General features: G+C 32.3%; 2 protein-coding genes across 2 annotated transcripts; one reads left to right on the top strand and one right to left on the bottom strand.

The window, feature by feature from the left end:
* Nucleotides 1-108: 108 nt before the first annotated feature.
* Nucleotides 109-1,042, bottom strand: LOC149903917 (uncharacterized). Its single transcript, XM_090107828.1, has one exon. The coding sequence runs from the start codon at nucleotides 882-884 to the stop codon at nucleotides 231-233; it is 654 nt and encodes a 217-aa protein (XP_089963954.1). The 5' UTR covers nucleotides 885-1,042; the 3' UTR covers nucleotides 109-230.
* Nucleotides 1,043-5,957: 4,915 nt separating this feature from the next.
* On the top strand, nucleotides 5,958-16,302 carry axed (BTB/POZ domain-containing protein axundead). Its single transcript, XM_090108164.1, has 2 exons — nucleotides 5,958-6,195; nucleotides 14,078-16,302. The coding sequence occupies exon 2, from the start codon at nucleotides 14,103-14,105 to the stop codon at nucleotides 15,480-15,482; it is 1,380 nt and encodes a 459-aa protein (XP_089964290.1). The 5' UTR covers nucleotides 5,958-6,195; nucleotides 14,078-14,102; the 3' UTR covers nucleotides 15,483-16,302.
* The last annotated feature ends 3,519 nt before the right edge of the window (nucleotides 16,303-19,821 follow it).

The following is a 19,821-nucleotide window of genomic DNA, read 5'->3' as shown; positions in this document are numbered from 1 at the left end:
TCTTATATTGCCATAATACTATATTAATTTTATCTAACAAGAACCCTAAATCTATGTGAAATTGTTTTGTTGTGTAGGTAGAATTGTAAGTATTGATACAACCATAAGTTAGTAGTGTACTCTAGTACACATTTAATTTTAAAAAGAGGAGTTCATTATATTTCCTCATATACAACAGTAATAAAAAGCTTAAATACATAATAGATAATTTCTTATTACTATTAACTAATTTACTCAATTAATTCATCACTAATGCAGTCTTCCTCTGCATCGTAAAGATGGTTTAGTTTAAGTTCAGCCTTTTTCTCATTATCAGAGTTTTCCACTATTTTATTTGCCTTATTCTGGTTCTTTCTTTTATTCCGAGTGACACCTACTACATATTCCGGCATTATTAGTTTACTACTTTTAAAAGCAACCTTTTGCTCTACCTCTGCATTAGACTTAATAGTCTTTGATATCTGAAACATGGGTTTCTTGAAAACTGCACCAGTTTCATCAGTAACAGTTAGAAAGTTGTCTGTATCTCTATCTTCCATTTCTCGAATAAAAGCAAGAGCCGTAGCCGTGTTCGTCGATTCTGACATTTGATCTGGTGTAACATCAGACAAAGAATAGTACACCCAGTTCTGAGGATCTTTCATGTATTGTGGAACTGTTTTAGATCGTAAACATTCGCGGATATTAGCATCTTGGCGTTTAAAAATGCTCTCTCTACCTCTGAATTGTTTCATTTCTCGTTTAAGTTTCCTATAACTCTGTTTATCAATAACACCATAGTCTTGTGATTCTGAAGCTTTGTTGGATTTCGAAAAACTATATTGTTCTTCTGCATCTTTCAATGTATTAAAGAGACTCTTCTGTCTTTCATAGAACGATGTCATGTTTAATGTGTATTATTATTTATTTATAAATTATCTTTAACATCCGTTTTATATATATTTTAGAAGTTATTAATATTGATAGCAATTAACAATTTATCAAAACAAATGTGAAATGTTTTAAGTTTGATGCAAATTGACAGTTGACACTTGAGTCTTGACAATACTCTTGAGTTGCCACTTGAAAAAAGAAGAAGAAGAAAACAATACTCTATTTGACAATAATAAATCACTGCATGATTATAGAGTTAAAAAAAAAGACGGGTTACACTCCGGGAGTGCCGGCAGAAGTGAAAACTTGATTATTAACGTTCAGCATGTTTGATATTTTGGAATGGTATCCGTGGCCGTCTTACGCATGGAATATATGGGCTAAAAAAAAAAAAAAGTCCGTCTTACCCTTTTTGATCAGGCCACGTGTCCTGACGCGAGTTTAAGATTTTATACCCAACGCCACTAAAGAAGTTTTCACTTCAAAAATATTAAGCTATTGCATAGCTTCTATTGCGGGCCTTGAGCGCGGGGACCGTATCCAGAACTTCCGTAACGAAAATAACCTCACGCTTCCCACTCCGACGAGCACGGAGGTGTGGCTTGAAGGCATGTTATGCAATATAGAGCAGGCTCCAAGGAGATGTTCGTTTGCAAAAATAGCGGACCTAAATCTGACTTCTGATATATATTGTATAGATCCCAGACATCCTATAGACAGATGTTGCCAACCAGTTTTGTGGTCCCCCTCCCCGCACCCCGGTTATTAAATATGGCATACAAAGAAAAAAATAAAAATTTCCAAAACATGCCGTGTTATGAAAGAGCTTATTGAGTAGATCACGAATATATGTATAGCATACTATAACATTTCTTACACTTTCTCTAAGATTTTTTAGAAAATTTACGAAAATGCTCCATTTTTGAGTTAACTTTAAACCACTATACATAGATTGAAAACTCATGAATATATTTTTTAAATTATTATTTTAAATAATTAACAATACTCCATTGTATTATATGGTGGATTTGATGACCCCACAAATTGCAAGGCGCAACTTTCACTGAAGTTACCGATTTGAAATCTAATCACACAGAGGCTGATTCAAGAATGTTCTGCCATATTTTTCATTCTGTTAAACACAACGACAGTGACACCGATATTTTTGTATTAGGCCTTTATTTCTGGCATAAACTTGAAAATATACTCGCCATCTTTGAATGCTCCCCCAACTCCCCCATGCAACTATTTCACTGTATGAACTATTGAATCGTAAACAATGGACTATTGTTAATTATTTAAAATAATAATTAGCGAAGCGGTATATGCCTGCTGCGCAAGAAAACATGGATTTTCAGGAAAAATTTTTGACGTAATTTTGTTGTTTAAGTATTTTTTTCGTGATCAGTGTATGCAAAACTACAAGTTCCTTCGCGCTTAGTATACCAATGGTGGGACACCCTGTATATCTAACGCTCATTGCTATTTTGTATTAATATTATTAAATAGCTTTACTGATTTTATAATATTGGTATAAATTTTAGAGAATTGTGTTGTCTATTATAAATTTATAATTGTTACCTATAAGCTAAGCCTTTAGGTACTTCATTGTAAATTTAACGGTAGGTTGGTACATGTTTGAAATAATGGTTTACCTACACGTGTGCTATCTAATGATTAGGTACTTAAGAGGCAACTTTACCTCATTTAAGGCAGTTCAAACGCATATTTAATCCAGATAATATGTACAAAGCCTAAACTAATAAGATAGTAAAAGGGAACAAGTCGAATTGAAATGTGTACTGTATACTGTATAACGATTATTGGCTTACTATTTAAGCCAAAGCATGTGTATAGTATTAGATTTTAATACAATCCTCAGCAATTAATCTACCTACAAAGAGATCAGATAAATGAAATATATATGACAGTATCGTGGTTTAATAAACTTAGTTTGCATAAGCTTTAAACATTACCTATCATGCAAAAACTTTACATTCCTGAAATTCAAAAAAGTTATTTACCTATAATATCAATGTAATCATAGGTATATGATGTAGGGACCTCTGTAAAGTAGTTAGGCTACTAATTATGAAAGTAAAATTTATTTTCTTTAAAAATGAAACACAAAAAGTTTCAAAAAGTTTGTTTTTTCATTTTTGTTCGGTGCGTTCTTGTGTGTTGTATTTATTTTTCATTTTTCAACTCCCTTACTCAAGCATAAAAAGTCCCCTACTTCAAAGAAATTAAACGAGGGAAAATTTTATTTTTACCGACCTATTATATATTGCTCAATAATAAAATTGTATTATTAATACACCCTTCGGTTTTCCGTAGAGTGTAGCTATGGAAACCGTTGTGAGTGACCCATTTTTATGTACCTTAGGTAGATATACATATATACATAGTATAAATATTGTTGGTATGCATAACACTTTTGCGAATTTTATCAATTTGGAAAATTAACATAATAGACTACAAGCCCACATATGAAAAAAATATGGGTCAAATGAACCACCACGGGACATATCTAGTACGAAAGAAGAGCAAAAAATAATAAGATTCATCACTATGCCGTCACTTGTAAGCTGTCCAACTGAGTGCAGATGAGAATTGAAAAGTACAGGTAGACTCGGTAAATTTTGGTCATATATTTTTGTACGGCATTCTTAACCATCGATAGATCCATTAAAAATAATAAGAAACCGCTCAGTGCCGTACAAAAATGTTGGTCCACCAAGTCGGAATTTTAATTTAATTTCCGAGAGTTACCGGGGGTAAATTTGGTCATTTGACCATGTACGGCATCTGTGTCATACTATTGCTATACTGCTTTTAATCCATTATTCCGCAACGCCGTACAAAAATCATGGGGACAAGGGGAAAAAATCGAGAGTTGTAATCCCCTCTCTTTCCCCACTCCAGGGGGTCATTTGACACAACACGAAATAAATTTATTTTTAAAGTATTTTATGCATAGATAATATTTTTTCATGTGCCGTACATTTTCGTTGGTTCAAAGGGGAAAAATCTGAAAAAGAAAAAATCCATATAACGAAATGTTTGCTTTATATTTTGATAATAAAATATAAATATACATTAATATTAAGAAGCTCGAGGTGGTTAATCATCACCTTGGAAAGTCGGAGTCAAGTGGAATGGACTCCGTTAAATTGATGAACTAATAAAAAAGCTATGAACGAAAAGATGTGAATTATATGCAATCAGCCCATGAATACAGGTAAAGTCACAAGCAAATGCTAGTATTATATACATATTCAAAATGTACAAGTAAAGCGCTTTCAAATGATACCAAACACGGCATATTTATCTTAACTTTATTTTTTTACTCTGTATGTTTTGTCCGCTAGAGGGCGCCACATTAGATTTTGTGAAACCCCATATAGCCTTTAGCTAGCTGGTCGCTGGTTATCCAGTGAACAATTCAGATGCTTCTAATGATATGTTATTTGTCGAATTCTGATAAGTAGTTTAGAAGTTACGAGGGAATAGATGAACATACATACATGACCTGTCAAAACCATAACCCTCCTTTTGCTTTGCCGTAGTTGGGTAAAAATATGTTAATGCCGTACTGTATCAAATGGCCATAAAGCACCCTTAAAATTGTAGCTTTCGTCGCTTTCATCAGCCTAAAAGATGTGGTCTGCACAAAAATGTACGGCATCGTTTTTTCCTAATTTATCTATGTTAATACTATTTAAAACAACGAATAAAGTGTAGAAAACTATTATATTTCATTAATCTACGATGTTTAAACTTTAACAAAATTTCTGGTTTTGCATTTCTCTATAACTTTTTTTAGAACGGTTTCTTTTGAACGGCAATACGATACAACAATTGAATTTTACAATATCATGTTAAAAAAAAAGTTCCCGTACAGGGTCAAATGACCTTACAGCTCTTTATATCAAGAATTCGATGAAATTAAAATGATTATTGGTATACATTTAAAAGAACAATTATTTTTTGACGGCATTGCTTTTAATAGTACTTTTGAGTGCTAGATAATGTTTTGGAACCGAAGCCGTACTTAGTCAAATGACCCCCTGGAGTGGGGAAAGAGAGGGGATTGCAACTCTCGATTTTTTCCCCTTGTCCCCATGATTTTTGTACGGCGTTGCGGAATAATGGATTAAAAGCAGTATAGCAATAGTATGACACAGATGCCGTACATGGTCAAATGACCAAATTTACCCCCGGTAACTCTCGGAAATTAAATTAAAATTCCGACTTGGTGGACCAACATTTTTGTACGGCACTGAGCGGTTTCTTATTATTTTTAATGGATCTATCGATGGTTAAGAATGCCGTACAAAAATATATGACCAAAATTTACCGAGTCTACCTGTACTTTTCAATTCTCATCTGCACTCAGTTGGACAGCTTACAAGTGACGGCATAGTGATGAATCTTATTATTTTTTGCTCTTCTTTCGTACTAGATATGTCCCGTGGTGGTTCATTTGACCCATATTTTTTTCATATGTGGGCTTGTAGTCTATAATACCTAATTTTTACAAAATAATTATTCCATCACAAAATGAAATAATATAAAATTAGTTCGGGTTCCAGATCGAAGTACCTAATCATATTGAATAAAGATTATAGGTAATTAAAAAAAATAATTGTTTTAAGATAATTTCATTATTATCGTCACATATTGCCTACCTAGTTACCTACTTATACCGTGATCTGCAAGAACTTTAAAAATATACTCATACGCCCTTGAGATTTAATAGTTGCTTTACGCGTTATTGTAATTTTGCTATTGTTAAACAGTCAATAATAATATAAGGCAGTCGATTTGTCTGTAGCTCGAAAATAATAGAAATAATTTTGGCTATATTTGGAACTTGCTGTAAAAATGCCATCAATAATGTTGAGATAAATGCCTGAAAACAGTAGATTATGTATAGGAGCATTCATCAGCTGAGTTCCTCGAAACTGAAAAGTATTCGTCAATAACCGCTTGGGCCGAGACTGGCATCTTTTGTTGATAGCTGAACAACGCATGCGCGGATATCGCCCGGTGAACATTCACTGCCAGCGTTCAGTGCTGAATTCACGCGAAAACCGCTGCTAATATTGGCGCGGGAAACGCGGCGCGACGGGTGTGCCGGGCTGGGCTCAGGGCGGGCGGCGCGCGCATCCTCCACTTCAATATTTAACCCGTTTCGAAAACAACATTCTACGCACAAAGGAGTTCAAACACAACATATGATAGCCCTGCAAGAGTGACTGTGCATTTGTGATACTGCAGCCGCCTGTTCGTGAGATGTGCTGCAGCTCTCTCCAACAGGTAGGTAGTTATGTTTTGTTGTTCGTAATGTTAAATTGTTGTTGTTTGGCCACGAATTTTGTTTTGCTTTCATAACAATATCATATCAAAATTCTTAGTAGGTCCATAAAATATATCTTACATAGTTAGGCTAAAGCGATATTGATCAATTTATAAACACCTAATTAAACAATTAATTGAATCATATGACGCATAGTATTATATTAACTCTTAATAATAATCTTCATTCTTATATTATAATTGAATTATTTTGTATCTGTATACAATTTAGATTATTAGGTTATTATACCAACAAGCTAATAGAAAATCAAACGCTATGTTATTAGATCTATTACTTACCAATGAATTTAATCAATAAGGATTTTTACCGGACTGCAAAAAAGCTTCATTTGACCGTAAAAAATGATCATTTATGATTATTTCACGTACTGATTAGGTGATTTTGTTGCTAAGAAAAATATTGATTTAAGACGAGGTAGGTATACAGTTTCACACCATTATATTATTGTACTAGCGGTCCGCCCCGGCATCGCCCGTGGTACATATTTACGTTTTCTCTACATACATATTAAGAACCTATAAGCGAATACAATAAAAAAAAAATTATCGAAATCGGTCCACTCGTTCACGCGTGATGCCGTGACCAAGGAAAACGGGTTTCATTTATATATATACATATATAGATTAAAGAAAAAGAGCGAAACAAAAGTAAGTACGTATTTTTGACAAAATTAAAATATTATTTTAAATAACAAGTCCTTTATCACGTAGTTTATTTATGTATGTAGGTGCTGAATTGATAAGAATTACGCATTACGCTTATATATGTATATTTATACGAATTATATTTACTATATTTTTTATTACCATATTATATTTTATAAGTAACATAAGGAAGATTAATTTTAATAATTTATTGTTTTATCCTGTTTGAAATGCAAAAGCCGCTCTTTCTCGTGTTGTTTTGTAGTTGGTAGGAAAAAACATGTTCTTTATTTTGACTTTATGTAATTATTAATTAGGATACAATGAACAAATTAGGGGGAAATAAATAAACGGAATTTATCCTCTATGACTATTTCGTTTACGTACTAAGACGTATTTTACTTCAATACGTTTCTTACAAACATTTAAATGGCATGAAACCACATAAAACGGAGCTTGTTCTTTCACTACTTTTGCGACAATTTTGCGATATGTTCAAATTTGCATGTGACATTATTCATCGTCATATCCCTTGCTTCTATCGCCGTTAATTACTATTTATCGGTAATTATACACACTTGTACTTTTTATAATTTTATTATTCAGTTGACAATGTTCAAACTCCAACAGTTTTTCATTGTTAATAATTAGGATACGTTCTAATTTCTGAAATATGGTTTACTTTATGTTTTTACTATCTTTTGAACTAGTTGACAGACAGACTATCAATAACAGTATTGCATATATTATCACAGCTTATAATGTATGCAATACTATTACTGATAGTCTGTTTGTTATAGGTATTATGTTTTAGGCATAATTAGTGCGAAATGACTCTAGTTCTCGACTCATAGCTAATTACTTCGTAGGTATTAGTTCGCTTGGATTCATCTACCTACCTAGATGTATTAACGGAGGAAGGGAAAAGAATAAATCAAAGAAACAATAAACATAGGTACACCAATAAGTTAGGTTACCAATACTACAATTAAGGAATTATTAAATGGGATAGATGATTTATGATTAAAAAATAATGGTTATTACTTATTAGTCACAACGTTTGTAAAGAATTCCATTTTGGCATATCGCCAATGTATAATAATGTACCTATTTATAAAGCTTCTCATAAGTAAGAAGCTGATAATATTGATTCTTAGAAATTAGCTTGTGATTAATAATTTTGCCAAACACTAGGACGTATGTACGACGAAATAAATTTTAACTGATATGGGTACATACCATTTTCCTATACGTTAAATTATACAAAGAGATGCATTATGTATTGTATACTTGCCCTTCTTTACTAATGACATGTTTTGTGATTGAATTCGGTGAAGATGAGATGAAGTCGGTTTTAAAACGTAGTAGATGTTCTAAGATAATATATTTACACAAGAAGTAATTAAATGAAACCAAATAAGCATTCCTCATTTAAATAGTTGCCTAAACTCATTCACAAAAACTAATGATCAAACTATATTTAGATCGTTAATGTGACTAATTATTATTGAAGCTGCTCTTAGCAATCGAGTTTGAAGTAAATTATAAAATTAATTGTAATTTCCGCATGAGTGGTTACGATGACGCGCTCCACGTCATGCTATGGACGAAATTACAGAGAATATATCCCATCCAGTGAATGTTTCCACCAACGGAAAGTTTAATTTGGCTAAAATGTTTCCATACGTACGGGATTTAAAGGCATTAGTAATACAGGGGTATATTAATTCAGGATTTATTCAATAATCCCTCATTTGTATAGTTAACATATTATAAACAGTAGCTCCTGAAGGCATACATCGAGATTTGCAGACTCCTTTAAATATAGTAAGTTTTCATTAATTTTTTACCGTTTTGTACTTAATATTTCGATAAGTTCATAAGTATCTAGTATAGTAACTACATATGTACATAGTAATCTATGCTGTACTTCAGCATTGTGTACTTGGTGTACCCTAAACCACAGACTAATAATAATATACTACGTATACAACCTAAACTAATATTAACGTACGTGGTACGATTCTAATATTTAGCATTATAATATTCCCTTTATATTTCTCTAGACATTGTGTAGGGCCAATCATTGTATCTAACAAAGAATGTCTAGATCGTCTAGACAGCATTTATTGCTATAGGAAAGCTCCCCCTAGTAGTATAGAAACTTAATTTAAATTCAACGTCTGACTGTTTCTACCCTTCGCGTCGTTTCCTTACTGCAATTTTAAAGGGTACCTAATGTACTTTATATCTCCAGAGTTCCATACAAGGAAATTAGTAGAAATATTTGGTACTTCAAATATATTTTCTATACAAATTCCGTTTATAATTGTAGTTGGAAGTTCAGCATTTGTTTTATAGATTATTGAGGATGGATTTCGCAATTCACATAAAAATTTAATGGTCCAAATTCGTGACTCTTTGTCACAATGTATCTTTTTATGATCGCCCAGATAAGAGCGCTACTGTTTTGCGTACAAATGTTGAAATATTAAAACCAAGAAGTACTTTACAATAGTTAATGTTATCTTGCAATGATTCACACTTCGTACCTAAACTTGCGTATGAATCAATTTCGAATACAAATTTGTATCATTCGCTCATCGTAAAGGATTTTGACCTCAAATTTAAGATGCCGTCATGTTTGTGGAAATGTATTATTCAAGTTACGTAAAAGTTATAACGTTTTATAGTTTACCTGATAGAAAATATCTAAGTAGTATTTAAGAAAATACCTTCAAGAAAAAAAAATTACTAGATTTTAAAAGAATTTGAGTTAAAAACTTACATTGAGGCCAAACATATTTTGTTATTAAATTTTCTGATAACACTAAAATAATATCCAATTAATAGATAATTGAAACATATTCTTTTCTAAATTTGGTAATTTAAATGATTGATTAATATTGATTCATATTACAATTTCCCTAAATCCCATAGTTTTATAGCCAGTTTACTCTTGACCCAGTTCACAAATGTAGGGCGGCATACCGGGGCCGCTCGCTCCAGCCCGCCCAACGAAAGTATATTTGGCAGATGCAGTGGACCCATTTCCTAATAAAACATTAACAATAACAACGAATCAATGTGGTTATCAAGTAGCCATTATTAACTATTATGCATTATTATTCAAAACAAAAGTTACTTGTTTTGTCAATTTTATGTAATTTTATATAGTGACATGCTCAAAATACAGTGATAATTCGGACGATGTTTTCATAGAATTCATTTGTTATTCATAAGTGAGCTTTCAGCTTACATATAAAAGTTTAAAGTACTTGTTGTATCGATTTATATAAAGTTGTTAATAAATAAAGATTAAAGGTAAAGTTTTTTGTAATGTACAGCCATGAAATTGAATTTCAATTAATTAAACTTTTATCATATTAAAGCAGGTAGATAATATTATATAGTGCAGATTTTTCCTTATAAGCGGGTTGGAATAAATAACCCAACATGGAATAAATAAATAATAGATATCATGAAATTATAATAAGATAGGTTGTACCTAATTAAATTAAACCTATTATATACATATAATATGTTATTTATTTATCATGAGTTCATATAATGTAATTCAAATTAATGACCGATGTTACGAAATTTACTAATTTATAAAAATAACAAGGAAAACTAATTTGACGTAATCATACCGAAATTTGTTATTTGTTTGAAATATTACAACATGTATGTACATTCTAATATATAGTTTAAATAATGTAGAACAGTATTTGTAGTGCTCTATTGTTGTTATATTTATTCTAGTCATTTCAGTTTGTGCTTTTAAACATTAAGTGAATATTAATACAATTCGTTAACCACATCTTTGCTTCCAATGTCACGGACCTTATAAGGTCTTGTTTCAAAATAAATGATTTCAATACGCTTTATTACGAAATTAACAATAGTAAGTTTAATATCTAGACTGTCTAAATAACTTGATAAAAAACAAATTCAACATGTTATTATAGAAATTAATTTGGGTCTAGATAGCCCTAGATAACCCGTTCACAGTTCAAGGCTAATTTATTGTTTTTCAACTTCATCAAAAATCATGCGACACTTGTTTACACTTATTTAAGGAAAAATCGAATTTGTTTTTGGGAACATGTTATTTTCTCGAGGCAAGGCGTCTATTAAGCTTGTCTTTGCTTTTCTTTGTGATATTCAAAATAATTGTACCTATTTTCCTATTCCATTTACAAAATTTTTCAATTAATGAATAAACCTGCTAGCAAATAATTTCCAATTAAGTCCTCAGTATCAAGTTTTAAATAAACGAAGTCGAACTGCAGAAACTGATACTTGGTCATCCTTTTGAATCAAAATGCTCTTCTCTTCTCCTTTGTTCTTCTAGAGCAGTAAATCCTGTCAAATAAAATATATAATAAATAGGAAGTAGTAGTTGTATTTGTATAACATATCAACCGCTTGTCCTGGATTCACCCAGGATGATCTAAAATAAAAGAACCTCGCACGTCGCTCCTGAAAAGGGCAGCGTACTGAAAGTGAAAGAATTTTTATGATCGAATCATTACATATAAAGTTAGAAGTTTCTCTTATAACAATGAAGTATCATAAGTTAAAAACATGTTAGCTTTATAATTAAAGAAGTACCAGTATACCTAAATAGATAAAGCAAATCGCTGAGCAATTTTTACACTTGATAATCTGTAAGCTTTTTCTTACGTTGCATCCTCGTATGGTCCATCTCCTGATCCAGAGTGCAACCGTAACCTTTGCCCTTATAGAGCATAATCCTGTTAATGGAAATCAATACACGAAACGGGCTCGGTCGACTCCCTTGCGGCTTGCGCCTTGCACACCGTTTCCGCGTGTCGCAGTTCTATTTCCGAAGCAGCTCCATGTTGTTGCTTTTTATCACAACGCGACATGTTGTACACGGATCATCTTTAAAAGTAAATGATGCATCTTGTTGCATCAAATAAACTTTATAAATTATCAAATTTTGGCATGGTTCAATCTGGGTATGAATTTTCAATAATGTTGATCAAATAAATTTAAGATCTTCTGTTCGTTCTTCTGCTGTGGGGGGAAAATAATATACAACTAAATTATGTCAACGTTGTGCTCTACTAATTGTTTATAATTAGTCTTCAGGCATCGATTACTAAATATGGTAAATGATAATGTTTTTTCAAAGATGGTCAAAATATTTGTGAAATAACTAACTTATTATAACAGCGCGGCATAGGGAACACAAAACAAATACTGCGATAAAATTGCAATCGCCATAATTAAATATGTTTAGTAAATGTGGATGTTTACAAGAGCTTGATAAGAGCTAACATTGACCGCGCTTTATTATCAGGGCTTAATACCTAAATCTACAAAAAAAGCCCTTACTTTTATGGAGGACGAAAGGTATCATATTTCAATATACTAAATTTAACAATGTTTCAGTAATGGTCACAACATACCTAATACGCAATAGTTTAAATATCCTAAGAACCTTTCCCTAATTATTGTATAGGTAATATTTATCACGGCCATCGAGCGTCACGTCCGACAGGTCGATCACGTTATGAACCCTGATTGACTCAATTTCCGCACACCAAAGAAATGAATAATTACATCATGTACAAAGGATATCGTACATGATCTAATTAATGAACGCCTTGGTTTCAGTACAAGGCTGGAGGCATTATCGCTCTTAAGCCGACTTGCGCAATTTGTAGGATGTACGGTTGAGCACAGAGGGCGTATACGGACCGTGTCCATTTTTATTTCAATTTTATTAGTCTATCATATTTATTGATAATGCGAAACCTTTCAAATCTTACTCATATGATACTGACCTATTTTTATTTTAATTGCATTGCAACGAAGCGTATAAAATACCTAATACGAATAAAAGTATATTAGATTCAATTCAAGTCTATCCGATTACGAGCATTACAGTGTGTTACACATATTAAAATACCGACATTAACAGCGAAACTTCGTATCAACAGATGAATAGCATTTCAGAGCGATCCTAATGGATCATGAAGAAAGCTTTTATGCTTTCGCAACGTAGTAGGTACATACGTTCGGATTACGCTAAATATAGGGCAATTCCAGACCAACACTATTAAACTATGCAAATGCAGTGTGTCCAGGAATGATTTCAAGTTACAGTAGTTAATGTCCCGCTGTTTCGAAATGATTTTCACAAAGCTGTTATAAATACACGAGGAAATCGTGCGATTAGATTGCGACATGCAATGAAATATTTAGGTGACAGTGGGGAAGTGGCCAAATTTTAAAATAAAATTTTGAACAAGGAAGTGTGAAAGTGTTAAAATAGATAATGACATGATTATCTTTTGATTTGTTTAATCTAAATTAACAATATTTAAATTTTACTAAATGTATCTCTTGTTTGGGAGTTCATATTGCAATAACAACTTAAATACTTACACGCAGTTGTTTTGCATCCGATCCTGAATTCGAACGCAATGACGCATCGCAAAATGTTTGTGCAAAATAACAATGAAGATGGTAGTGTTTGTTCTATTTTTACATAAAATTATGCGTTTATTGAGGAATTTTACGATAAAATTGAATCTGTTCGAATATGAAACGAATACCAAATTGAATTACAGATATTTTTATTTATAGTTAACTATTTTAATAAATAAAGCAAAGAATATGTATATAATAGGAAAATAATTGATCTATTGAAGAAATATAATGACAAATCGGAAGCCGGAATATAAACCGTAGTTTATAATGACCTACTCAAATAGATGCATGCCCTTGAAAGTCTTTAACACTTTAAGTGATTCGTAATACAAACCAATGGTAATAATGATTCTTTATATGGTATTGAAATCCATACATAGGCATAACAAGGATGATAACATTGCTTGTAAATATTAAATTGTGTTAATATATTATTGTCAGAATTGACAGTAAAAATACACAAAAATTTGCTTATATAATTCTGGGTCTGTGAAAATGTTATTTTCATTGTTTTTTCAAAAACTTGTTAAATATGAAAATGTAAAAACGATTAATATTCTACATCATGTAATTATTTTATTAAAATATTTACCTATTTATACAATTATGTATATAATGTATAATACATCTCAAAAACTACTGCATTAAAATATTGTTTGTGTCCTAAATATTTCTACGTGAAAATAACAATTATTTTTTCTTATTTCAGAATCAGTAAAAAGTTACAAATCAAGATGACGGTCGTAGTAAATCCTGCGAGAACTGATTCAACAGAAGACTTGGCGTCTCCAACCTACCCATATCCAAACCCTATTCCCAATTTCATTCCTAATCCCATTCCCAGTTCCAATCCCTTACCTGACGATATTGAGTTTGAGTCACCCCCTCTATCCTCGCCCTCGCCTGATGAACCAACGCTCAACGACGACTACGTTGACTATGGCAGTCCCCAATCCGACATTGATAATGACAATATTAACTCTAGCAGCAGCAACTCTCCGGAATCTCCCCCTAATAATCTTTATGATGATGAAACTGAAAGTGATATAGTGTTCGTGGCTGGTATTAACGATGACACGTACCGTTTCCCTGGCCATCGCCGGGTTTTAGCTGCCACGAGCCCTGTTTTTGCCGCGCTTCTATCAGCAAAAACAGATGTTATTGTTGTCGACTATATTGACCATCGCGGATTTGAAAATCTGCTTCGCTACTACTATTGCGAGCCTACTCAACTCAACACAGTGCAGACAGCTAGATCAACTCTCGATGCCGCCTATAAATTTTTATGTCCCCAACTAACCGAGCGTTGCGCTCGTAAGCTCGATGAGATGCTAGACGCTGAAGTTGCACTGGACATATTGCGAGATTTGCGCTTCTTGTGTGCGAGGCTTCCAGGAGCGGCATCAGCACCGCCGTTGCCGACACTGTCAGACGATCGAGCGGCTCGCTCTCACGCACAATGCGCTAGTTGGTGCGACATGCTGGCGCATAACACCCTTCTTGTGCTAGACGACAACGCAGATGCAGCTTTACAACACGAAAAATTAGAAGATTTGACCTACGAGGATCTTTCGTTGATAGTAAAGCGAGATACGCTTCGGGTATCCAACGAACTCGTATTGATTGAAGCTTTATCACGTTGGAGCACTGCAATATGCAAACGATATAAACGAGAGTTGACGCCCAGTAACAAACGAGCTGCTCTAGGTGAGCTTTCATATTGCCCCCGCTACTTACTACTCGAGGGTGAGGAATTGGACCGAGCTTTAGGATTTGAATTATTGGAGCCAATGGAACGAGCTTTGGTATTAGCTCGTGCTAGGAAATTGTCGGCTCCTATTCCGGTGGGAACTCATCAAGAAAATTTACTACGTCGCTGGGCTCGTCCTCGACCAAAAGACCCGGCCGCCGCTCCAGTTAAATTGAGCATTCGTTCGGAGCCAGAACAAGATGAACCTAAACCGACAAAGCTCTGCGCTCGTCGCCCAAAACGCTTGAAACACCCCAAATATCAGATAGAGGATCCATATTCTTACTCGTATAATAACAAAAAAGGCTGCTGCTCCAAATTTGCGGATGGGTTAATTCGAGCATTTATTTGTTTATTTGATTAGAAAAATCTTATATAAATATATTGTATTAAACGTTAACATACCTTTTATAAAATAATCCATATCTTCATTATAAAACTGACGATCTCCTTTTGTGTAATATGTGTCTTAGAAATAATACTTTTAACTAAGGAAAGGCAGATACTTGGATTGTTTACTAGTACATGATAAAAATGAGAAAATGGAAATGAATTTATGTAGAAATTACAACTAATGTAGGTGAAGAACTCTGAATCGAAATAATTAATTGTTATTTAAAATTAACATTAATATTTTGACGAAGCAAGCTTGTGTATACTTCCTTAATTATTTATGTAGCTCAGCTGCATATTTTGTAGTATTTTCAAATTAGGTGTAATACGTATTAAAACTCTTCTTAAGTAATTTAAAATATATAGTTGAATCAAATTGTTGGACAATTTGGCTGAAATTTATACAAAAATTAGGTGCACAAACATAATTTCTAGAAAGTTTTTGTTAAAACTGTTATTCTTTAAAGCAAATTTTATTGCATTTGCGCAACGATTTACTTATATTTGTTACTTAGTATGTACCTTATTTTTAAATAGAATCTTTAGTTACTTTAGTTATATTATGCTCCTTAATTAGGTGACTATTGTTTCCTAAATATTAATTTGCTAGTCGGTAGCTTAAGTACATTGTTATTTTTACCATATAAATATTTATAGATAATTTTTATGTTTTAGCTTGATTTCAACGCACGGTGTCGTTTTGTTTAAATGTCATTAAAATATTAATACTGTATTCCTATAATTTCTTAAAATTAAGAAGAAGGAATTAAGGCGGTGCCATACTAAGTAGAAATCATCGAATATTGAAACTTCATGTGTAAATATTGCTCATATCTTAATATAAAGTGAAATTGAATTATTTTCGTACAATTCAAATACAAATTCTTCTTATGAACTTTCTACGTATTCTTTTACATGAGATATATAACTATGATTATATAAATAACTTTTTTAGACCTATGGTGAATCTATTGAAGGGCTTTCTTTTTTTAATTCTTATTAAATTTGCTATAGAAGAACAGTATTGTAATAAGAGCGAGCGTTGTATTATCTTCTTAAATGATGATGGAATAATCAGGATCTATTGGTGAATAATATTAAAAACAACGACAAACTTTTTTGTGAGGTTCAGTATTTAAATAATTTAATATACTTGTGGGCAAAAAGTTTTGTGTGTCAAATGTTTATTTGTAGGCTCATCGATTGTTCATCGTAGAAGATTTTATTCACTGGTAAATTCTGTAAGATTAAATAAATTTTATTATAATAAGTATACCTATTTATTGGTATTAATCTCAAATTAGGTATTACCTATGCATTTACAACCATAAATTATGTTACCATTATAATATTACAATAAAATTGTATCTCCTTGTTTTAAATGGGTGTTTAACAAATTAGAAATTATTTGCATTAAATGTAATCATTAATCAATGTAGTGAAAATATGAAGGTGTCCAGCTAAAAGCTGAATGTATGTATTTCAATGGAAAAATAAAATAAATATGTCGTTTACTGTTTTTCATTTTAATATGTACACTAATGTTTTGCACGCTAAATCTGATGAAACTGAACAAAGTTACAAATTGGCATTTTTTATGTACTTTCATGAGAGGCTCTCAATTCTTAACGTATTTTATCTAAAAGTTCGAAGGACAGACCTTCAGCTGTATCTATAGCTGAACTTACGAATGGTAATGCTTCAACTATCTTGAAATATTTATACCCTGTGTGCACTGAGCGCCATCTATGCATAGAGCACTAAAAATCCTTTTGTCTTCCATCATCTAATATATCCTCCGAAACGACTGATCACTGAACCGATTTTATGAAATTTTGTTTGCATATCGGGCAGGTTTGAGAATTGGCTAGAATAAAATAAAAAAAAACCCTAAGGCCAGTATTTGCAATCCCTACTAAACATAAATACGAAAATAACTCTGTCCTTCTGTCTCTTCTGAACGCTTTAACCACTAAACCGATTTGAATGAAATTTGGTACAAATATAGCTGAGAAAGGGACATAGTTGATGTCCCGGAAATCCCATAAGGAACGGGAAATATGCGGGTTTTCCTTTGACTGCGCAGGCGAAGCCACGAGTGGAAAGGTAGTTACTCCATAATATTATGTTTATTACAAATAAATGAAACAGAAATCCAAAATAATTTATAAAAAGTGGAACTTAATATTTCTGTCAAAAGAGTTTTTGCGTGATTGAAGGCTGCATGCTTCGCTTTCACCAATGATGCACTCCAGCTTTTCAACCTTTTCTACCATATTGGCTATGACATCTTCAGCAACTTGCAAATCTTTTCGAAGTACCGCCACTGTATTTTGCAAATCAAGCATTGTATTTATTTTGGCATCGATTTTCTCGAATTTTTCTTGAATAGAGTTACGGGCTGACTGAGTCTCAGAAACTTCTTGATTTATTCGAGATGTAATAGCATTTTTTAATTCATTAAATTTCATGTCGAAGACATTACCTTCCTTGCCCTCTTTACATTTCTTCTCTCCTGTATTTGTGGATAATGTCCGATATTTGTAGCCAACGCTGCGTGATGTGTAACAACTTTTATGAAAAATATCTGACATTACCGATCATCTAATTTTAAAGAAAAAACTTAGGAAACACAGAAAAAACCATGGAAATTCTGTAATCAAGGTAATCAATGCCAATTTATTATTTTATTTTACTAATATTTTGTCTCTACTTTAGGACATCTTGCCAATGTCAATTGAAATTCAAGTCCCCAAAAGTCAATGACGATATTACAACTATTTTTATAAAAGTTACCATAGGAATTTTTTTCTTAATTTGATATCTATTTCTCATCGGGTTCTCAGTTCTCACCTATAAGTAAATTAAAATAAAATCGATCAAATCTTGGAGCTTTCGATGTAGCATGGTATAATTTAAGAAACTGCCATCTAGTGATCGGCTTACCTTAATGTGTCTTAACAACCTGTGTTAACAACATTGCTCATATCTACAGCAAGGAGTAAAGTTTCGTTATGAAACTTTTGTAAGTTTCACAGAAAACTGACAGAGGGCAGCACTATACTGTTTTAAACTGTGGTTTTTAAGTATACAAGAGTATGGTTTTTAGTTTAGTCTATGGTTTTTAAAGTTTTATGGATTTTAATTTTGCAATTTAGTTTTGTATAAGAACAGACGACACTTTTTTGTGGTCAATATTTTTTTATTTCATTTCAATGTTTTCAGGGAAATTTATGTTTCAGGTAATCACCGCATTTATTCATAGGTATTTTTAAGTTAGTTATAGGACGTTGTTTCGTTTGTATAACTTATGCTACTATTTCTATATACATTGTTTGACCAGTGTAACGTTAACGTTACCAATCAGGACACCCGATTTATTTTTCTGCTCTACCTAAACGGCACCATTCGAGTAGAGATATTCTATATGCCCCTGCCCCTCAACCAAATGTCTAGGCAAATAATTTAACTAGGCAGTCAGTCTGAATTAGAAGTAATTAATTAGTCTGAATATTCATTCAAATATTAGTCGATGCTTTATTTGATTAATATTGAACGACTCCTGAATTATGTACGCTCTACGTACCTAATGCAATAAAAAGTTACATTTGAGACAACCTATTCAGAAATCACTTGAGAATACAAAAGAAAAATATCCAAAAACAATGATTTAACATCGTATTTGTATCGACAATGGACGAAGGGCCAACTTTTTATGACACCATTGTATACGGGACAAAGGGACTAGCAGGTTGATATTCTATTATCCTAGCGTAAATTTATATTTGATGAAGTGCAAAAGTCGGGGCTATTTCTTTGAGTATTTTTTTTTGTAAATCTAAACACATTGTGGATACAATCGTCCGTGAAGCATTTTACACATGGGTCCAATATGTCCATTGTCATGTGAACCGCTCCTAATGATCGCTGGTGTGTGAAGTGTCCTTTTCACTTTTTTTTTACGAAAATATAGAGCGCAATATTCCCACGATGTGATTTCATACATCAGTTTAATTACGAACTCTTTTATGAATAACGGTTCTTGGAAAACAATATGTTCACTCCCTTTTAAAAGTTAAAAGTTAAAACCATCCAGGCTACGAAAAAAATTAGGAAAATTACTAATAACCGTTTATAATTCACATGTTACATTTGAAATTAATATACCTATCCATATTAATTTTATTCAACGTACCTACATAATTATATCACTTATATTTTATCACTTATATCAAATACAACAATCTAGGTAGGTATATTTACTAATATTATTAAAGTTATTTTAATAATAATAGTAAATACTTACCTAA

Source organism: Colias eurytheme, chromosome 12, assembly GCF_061535395.1.
Source record: "Colias eurytheme isolate Ceu_HAF_F1 chromosome 12, ilColEury1 Martin Lab GWU primary, whole genome shotgun sequence".
NCBI lineage: Eukaryota > Metazoa > Arthropoda > Insecta > Lepidoptera > Pieridae > Colias > Colias eurytheme.
Note: the sequence above shows the minus strand (reverse complement) of the source record. Positions and strands in the feature narration are given on the sequence as shown.

Excerpts from the sequence above, each read along its gene's own strand:
- axed (XM_090108164.1), top strand. The coding sequence starts at position 14,103 with ATGACGGTCGTAGTAAATCCTGCGAGAACTGATTCAACAGAAGACTTG.
- LOC149903917 (XM_090107828.1), bottom strand. The coding sequence starts at position 884 with ATGACATCGTTCTATGAAAGACAGAAGAGTCTCTTTAATACATTGAAA.